The sequence below is a fragment of the Bos javanicus genome, chromosome 2, assembly GCF_032452875.1.
Source record: "Bos javanicus breed banteng chromosome 2, ARS-OSU_banteng_1.0, whole genome shotgun sequence".
In the NCBI taxonomy this organism is placed as follows: domain Eukaryota; kingdom Metazoa; phylum Chordata; class Mammalia; order Artiodactyla; family Bovidae; genus Bos; species Bos javanicus.
The window spans coordinates 89,523,399-89,531,247 of record NC_083869.1 but is presented as its reverse complement, the minus strand read 5'-3'; the positions used below and the strand labels follow the sequence as shown (position 1 = coordinate 89,531,247).

Sequence of the window (7,849 nt, the reverse complement as noted above, 5' to 3'; positions counted from 1 at the left end):
TCTTGAAAATCAGAAGGCATAATTTTTGCTACTTGTCTACCCAGTTATGTGAGACTGATTAAGTGTTTTTCACAGTTTCCGGGGTTGAGCTGGGAGCAGACTATTTTTTCATTTACATGAGAGAAAACCCACCCAGAGAACCCAGGCTCTGAAGGCAAATATACAAATGCCTTCTGTGTACCCAGGACCCCAGGGGAAGAACTAGGAGGGTTCATAGAGTCCAGATGAGTGTCAAGGATTACAGTTTCTCACTGTTATGGGCACCAGGGTTCTTACATGGAAAAGGGGGTGGAATTGTCTAGACAGAGAAAGGGAACAGCATCTTGCTCAGTGGGTCCAGCAGGTATAATGGGCATGAGTGACTGGGCATTGTGGGACCAGCTATTTCTGAAGGAGACAAAAAAGTAAAAAGTAGCTAACAAAAATGGTTAACACTTAACACCCTGCACTTGTGTAAAAACTGGATGAGATGGTGATATTAGAGTAAGTCTTTGCCCTGCACACCTTTGCATATATTTTTTTAACTGTGTAAATGTATTACTTATCCAAAAATTCTAGTTAAGTTTTATCCTTTACCAAGCCTTATAGAGCTCAAGGAACTGGTTTTTAGGATGTGGCTTCAAATATGTCTTTTTAAAAAAGTACTTATATCCATGCCATCCAGATTTTAGTGCATAAACTTACATGAATAATTTTTATTCAGATCCCTCTGTTCTTGGTGCTTTATAGTTCTCAACCATGACAAATGAAAAATCCTTAGCCCTAATAGGCCAAAATTTTTTAAAAATTATGTTTATCATCATTTAAAATGACACAAATGATAAAAACACATGCATTTCTCACATTCATATTAGATTACACAGTTAAGGATTTTATTTTCAAGAGCCAAAACATTTTTTCTTTATTACTTTCAACTTATTTCACCCTGGCTACTCCCACTAAGTTCCCAGCTCTCCTGCTCCAGTGGGCAAGAGTCTTGTATCATTTATGCCCTGCCCATGACCCTTCTGCTCCTGTCTCCTTTTTCTCTGTGCTCCTGTCCCACTTCCTCCCTTGGGCTCCTGTGGCCCAGTGGGGCCTCCCACCACTGGACAGGCCTGTGGACAGCCACATCCCAGTCCCTTCAATAAGACGTGCTCATGGCCTTCAACGACCCTCAGAGTAGACTACATGCCCAATCTTTGCCTTCTTTCCCCAGATACCCAGCACTCTCAGTTCAGCCTCCCCTCCTTCATTCACTGCAGGAGTCACTGCAGATGACTGTGAGCCTGATGGTATGACTTCTGGTTGACAGAGCATCATTTTACCCTCTGATTTTTTGGTCAAATGAGGCCTAATTCATACGCTGGTTTCTCCTTCTCTGAAGGCCCCTAAAATGCAGGTCAGTGGAATCTGATGGATTCTGCATGTTTTAACTACAGCATAAAGGTGATTACAATTCAGGATTCTTTTCCTCTACGTTGTTTTCATTGTAGTTCAGTCACCCAGTCGTGTCCGAATCCTTGCAACCCCATGGAGTATAGCACACCAGGCCTCCCTGTCCCTCCCATCTCTGGAAGTTTGCCCAAGTTCATGTCCATTGCATCGGTGATGCCATTCAGTCATCTCATTCTCTGTCACCCTCCTCTCCTTCTGCCCTCAATCTTTCCCAGCATCAAGGACTTTTCCAAGGAGTCGTCTGCATCAGATGAGCAAAATACTGGAGCTTCAGCTTCAGCATCAGTCCTTCCAATGAGTATTCATGGTTGATTTCTTTTAAGATTAATTGGTTTGATCTCCTTGCTGTCCAAGGGACTTTCAAGAGTCTTCTCCAGCACCACAGTTCAAAGGCATCAATTTTTTGGCATTCTACCTTCTTTATGGTCCAGCTCCATGGCACCTACTTCTATATATGGAAAACTGAGCAATTAAGCATTTCTGAAACTGATAACAGAGTGGATACTTTTTCATAACCAAGTTAAAAAAAAAAAGGGTTTTGTGATAATATATTAAAAATGTTTTTACATTGTTTTTCCCCTTCAAATTCCAAAAGAATGTTAACCAGTTGCATAGCTGACCTACATGAGGAAAATATTCCTTTGCTGTCCAATGCTCATAGCTACTCCACAGTAAAAACAAAATGATACAAAACCTTTAGGACTTTTATGGTGTCCTTACAACTGAATCAAACACATCTCTGGGAAAACTAATCACATGTTCATCTGCTGAGAAGTATCTTTCATTGTAGAATTGTAACCTGGATTACTAGTTTAGTTAGATTGGATGGGTACACAAAGGGAAATTTTGCTTTCACAGCAATATTTACATGATATCTTCAGAAAAAAATCAACGTTATGCTCCTTGCTGTGACAAGTGCAGTGTTTGATTGGTGGCCTTTAGGCTAGAAAGTCTAAGTCAACAATTTGGAAGTAATGATTCATCTTTTTAATATAATAAAATCTGAATAATATTTCTAAATTTTGTGTCTTCCACCCCCACACAACAGTACAAGAATATCAGTTTGGAGTCCAGTTAGCATTAACAAACCATCTTTTCACTTGTGAAAAACTGAAACTCCTGGGAAAAAAGAAAAGATAATAATTATAAAGGGGTACAAATCTCAACTTTGAAAAGAACAATAAGTAGTTGACAAAATGAACTGTAAGCTTCACAGATTTGAATAAGTACATTTAGGGAGTTATTTATTCTCTCTTGCCCTCCATATCTTCATTTATAAAATAAGAATCAGAGAGGTCATATAAAATGAGATCAGAGGTTTTTAAAAAAAGATTACTTATTTTTGGCTGTGCTGGATCTCCATGGCTGCTCTGGCTTTCTCTATTTGCGAAAAGTTGGGGTTGCTCTCTAATTGTGCTTGGGCTTCTCACTTCAGTGGCTTCTCTTGTTGTGGAATATGGGCCCCAAGGCAGGAGGGCTTCAGTAGTCGTGGCTCCCCGGCTGTAGAGCACAGGCTCAGTAGCTGTGACACACGGGCTTAGTTGGTCCAAGGTGGTTCCCTGACCAGGGATTAAACTCATGTCCCCTGCATTGGCAGGTAGATTCTTTTCCACTGAGCCATTAAGGAAATCTAGTTTTGATACTTTTTTAGCAGAGATTTAAAATGTTACGGGGAACACACACACATATATGATTTTAGTGTGGAATAAATTTAGTAAGGTCAATGTTCAGCACATAAAGCAAATACATATGCTACTCTGAAGAGTGAAAAAATTTGAAATTGCAGGTAAAGGAAGATAGTTAAAGACTCAGGGACTTCCCTGATGGGTCAGTGGCTAAGACTCCATGCTCCCAATGCAGGAGGCCCAGGATCGATCCCTGGTTAGGGAACTAGATCTTGAATGCCACAACTAAAAGATTCTGCATGTTGCAGCTAAGACCCAGTGCAGCCAAATAAATAAATATTGAAAATATTGGATAAGATTAAAAAAGAAACAACTATACTCCAATAAATATTAATTTTAAAAAAGGGGTTTAAAAAGGAAACTTGATTTACACACTTGTGCAATCCTAAGATATCACAGAACACAACTTGAAAACCACTGGACTAGCTGATCTTGTCATTTTGAGTAATTCTCTTTCAGCTTATTAATCTTACCTTTAAGGCAACGACAGCAGTGTTATGCTACGGTGATAGACCAGGGTTTAAATGTCTTAGGATCATCTCTTGGGATCTAAGAAAGAAAGTAAATTAAATACTAAACATCATAATACCTTTGTAATATTTCACCAGGAAAATGATATCAAATCTGTAGGTTTTGAAAGATGTTTCTGATGGGAAGCAGCAGGATTTTCCTGGGGAATGGGATTGTACCATTCCTTTCAAATGACAACTCTGAAAAGATAGGCGGTCAGTGCTGTCATCTCTGCTGATCATTACATTGCTAATTAAGAGGGTACACTCTGGTGGCTCAGACGGGAAAGAATCTGCCTGCAAGCAGAAGACCTCAGTTTGATCCCTGGCTTGAGAAGATCTCCTGGAGAAGGGAATGGCTATCCACTCCAGTATTCTTGCCTGGAGAAGTCTATGGACAGAAGAGCCTGGCTGGATACAGTCCATGTGGTCACAAAGAGTTGCACGTGACTGAGCGATTGACACTTTGACTTTTTTGGATTTTTTACCTATCTTCTCTGCCTCTCAGATGTGAATCCCCAAAAGAATTATAAATCCACCGAAAAACTTTGTGGGAGGAGGATGGGAAGGGCAAAGTGGTTAGGCTGACAGTTGCTTGTAGTTTACAGACCCAGACTCCTTTGCAGGGATCTGAGAAGAGCCCTGTCTACATGCCTAGCCAAGTGATTTGGCTCCAGTTAAACTCCAGCCCATTTCTCTATTCCAGGCTAGAAGCCCCAAGAATTTAACCTATTTGTCCTTCTTCCTTCTGGTCCGCAGCTCCCATCTGCAGAATTCTCTCTGCTGGGTTTGCCCCAAAGCAGAATAAACAGAATGTACATTCCCGCCTCCTCTGCGTTCATGGTTTTGTTTAAAGAGTTGACTTTTAGTTACAAAAGTGTTAAAAACATAAAAAACTTTCTGTAAATAATGAAAAGTGATGAAGATTTCAGAAAGCTTGTCTCCTGATATTTATTTCACAAAAAAAAAAAAAAAAGCACAAAAAGAGGACAGAAAACCACAAACAAAAACACAGCCCAACTCCTAGCGTGTCAGGATATCTTTACCAGCCCCATTCTTACTGTTTACTCTCAAACTGTATTGAAATGTAAACAGAGGGCTAGTTTGCCCTCCTGAGAGGGACTTCCCCGATTCTCTAACCTAACTGCTGCACTAGGATTTACTTGGCTGTCTTATTTAGGGTCAGCCTGTTCCACCTGGACTGGGCTGGATGCAGGACAAAGCTCCTCAGTCTCGTCTGAGGTAGATTCAGGTCAACTCTTCTGTTAAATTTTAGTCTCTCCAAAAACCTGTTTCCTATTCTTGTCACCAGACCTGGGTTCCTGGGGTACTCTTCTACTTTGGGACTCAGATCAGTACTCATTCTCTTGCTACCCCAGTCTTATTGGGTCTTACCCACTCCCTAGCTTCTTGAGCAAGGACCCAATTTCCCTTTTTCCCTCAAGGATCTCAGCTCTGGGATGTAAACAGATCTTCGCTGGCCTTTCATGATCTTCTCTTTCACTTCTCCCTTGTTTAGGGCCATCATTCCCTTTCTCCCTCTTCCTCTTTCTCCCTGTTGGTTCTTGATAGCTATGACTAAGGCAATATATTGACTTTGGTGGTCAAGACTGATTCCACTTATAGCTAAACCTTCTGAAGTATATCTGTGCCCAGTCTCACTGGTTTCAGTGCCTAGTGTCATCAATCCAGGATTGTTCATCACCCTCATTGTGCAGGAAAGGATGAACTCAGGAGGCCTCCATTTTCCAAACGCTGCACATTCCGAAGAAAGGGTTAGCCTTTGACCAACTCCTGGGAGTAACACCCTAGCCCTTGGACTATCCTGCCTTGTAAGAGTGCCTTTGTTTACCTGAGGTCTTAATAATATCACTTGACTTCTGGAAGGGCTGGACACTGAGTGACTAAGGTCAGCTTTGCACACAACCTGTGCCTATGTGACTGATCCCTAATAAAACTCCTGGACACCAAGGCTCAGCCGAGCTTCCCTGGCTGGCAATACTTCATGTATCTTCTTCTTCCACATTGTTGCTGGGGAAAGCAGGTGGCTCTCTGTGTGACTCCACTGGAAGAAGACACCTGAAAGCCTCACCTGGTCTCTCCTGGACTTTGCCCCATGTGCCTTTGCCTTTGAAGATGTTAATCTATACCCTTTCACTGTAATAAGCCATTACCACGAATAACAGCTTTCTGAGTTCTGTGAGTCCATCACTGAGTCATCAGAACTGAAGGTAGCCCTGGGGACTTCTGACCCAGTCATCATCATCATCAGTGTGTATTGACCATTTACCACGTGTGACAGCTGCTAAATGCTTTTCATGTGTTTTATTCAAACCTTTTAACAACGCTGTAAGGAAACTAGAGTTATTCTCTCCACGAATGTTTCCTGCCATTTTATAAAGAAATTAAATTATGAGTGGTTAAATGCATCATCAAAAGTAGGCTGGATGGCTGATTCATGTTGATGTATGGCAGAAATCAACACAATGTTGTAGAGCAATTACCCTTCAATTAAAAACAAATTAAAAAAAAAATTAGGGCTGGGATCACAACCCCAGTGCCTTTGACTCCAGGGCCATATCTTAATCACAACGCTAAGAAATTGCGTCATAACTCCTTTCCCTGACTGGGTAAGATGGCTGCCTTTTTCCTTTTTCCCATTCTGCATCCCTTATTCCCTCTCTTAATCTGAGGGATGCCTCCAGTTTTGCCAGACTAAAGGAGCAACCTTCCAGAGACCAGGTAGAAGAATTTTTAGATGCAAAAATACATATTCACTAACAGTATCAGATCATCCCCTTCAGCAGTAAGAAAGGTCACTGTATGAAGTGTTACCACGTGTTGCCTCCTGGAACAAGCATGTTCAATGTCTTCCAAGACACCATGAGAGGCAGGGAGGAGGAGGAGGTGGTGAAGAATGGGCGAGTTCATGCCTGTCTGAATGTGTGAAGGTGTGTGTGTGTATGTGTGTGTGTGTGTGTGTGTGTGTGTGTGTGTCCCGCCTATCTGCCTGTGTGTGCCTCTCATGGGAGCAGGATCACAGGCTCAGTGTTCTGCGGAAGCTGTTGCAGTAGCCCAAGTCGTGCGATCTGTATCTGTTCTCTGTATCACAGAATCCATGTGACTGAGGCATGACTGTGCTGCTTTAAGGTCCTGCTGATCGTCTGTGGCTCAGCTTCCGGCAGAACAGGCTAGATACTGCATGTTTCCACACGTTGCTGGAGTAGGTTCCAAAACCATAAGGAAAGGGCATACAGGCTTGTAGGACTGGCAGTACATCTCCCCCTGCTCAGAGGAACGCAAGCCTGTGTGTGGGTAGGATATGGGGTTGAGGACTAGCATTTGGGGGCAAACCAGCTGAGAACAGTGCAAGTAAAGTAGGCTTGTCACAGCACAGGAAATGCTCACACGCCTTTCCTCTTTCATCGTCAGGAAGGGCTTCCTTTGCTGAGCTAAACAGGTGGCACTTTTAATGTTGCCAACTCTCACAGAGTGTGTGCACCTAGAAATGCAAAAGAAGCAGGGAGGGAAAATGAGACATGGGTCCTAATGAGGTAGAGGGAGAAGAGTAGGTGAAAGGAGGCTGTTTTAGGGGTTTTTTTTTCTAGTTTTTTTCAAATCAAAGTATAAATTGATTTACAATATTTTATTAGTTTCACGTGTCCAACATAGTGATTCAATATTTTTATAGATTATACTCCATTTAAAGTTATTACAAAATAGTAACTATATTTCCCTGTGCTGTACAATATATTCTTGTTGCTTATTTATTTTATATTGGGTTGTTCTAACGGGAAAACCCAAGTGAACTTTTTGGCCAACCCAATACATAGTAGCTTGTATCTTTAAAAAAATTTTTTTTGACTGTACCAGACAGCATGTGGGGTCTTTATTCCCTAACCAGGGATTGAACCCACACCTCCTGCATTTAGGATTGTGGAGTCTTAACCACTGGACCCCCAGGGAAGTCCAGTAGTTTTTTTGTATCTTTTAATTTTAATACTCCTCCCTCCTGCCCTCTCTGAACTGGTTATGTTTTAGGTTTTCAAAGTGGAGAAGGTAAAGGTCTTCAGAAAAAAGACATTTGCCAACTTTATAGAATTACAGGGCAGGACAAATTCTAGAAAGCATAATTTTTCTAATTTTTAAGATTGTGGCTTCCTTCATGTCTCTGAATCATAAAGTTGTTTCTTTAATGAAATTGTTTCTAAGGAAAGT

The 7,849-nt window shown here is 41.5% G+C and overlaps 1 protein-coding gene across 1 annotated transcript in view; it reads right to left on the bottom strand.

The window, feature by feature from the left end:
* Positions 1-766: 766 nt before the first annotated feature.
* Positions 767-7,849, bottom strand: part of LOC133227000 (aldehyde oxidase 2) — a 46,625-nt gene continuing 39,542 nt past the window's right edge. Inside the window, exons 21-22 of the mRNA XM_061381212.1 lie at positions 3,596-3,671; positions 767-2,556 (exon numbers count right to left, since the gene is read on the bottom strand). Coding sequence (XP_061237196.1) covers positions 3,618-3,671 — 54 coding nt within the window. The 3' untranslated portion in view covers positions 767-2,556; positions 3,596-3,617. The remainder of the gene's footprint in view (positions 2,557-3,595; positions 3,672-7,849) is intronic.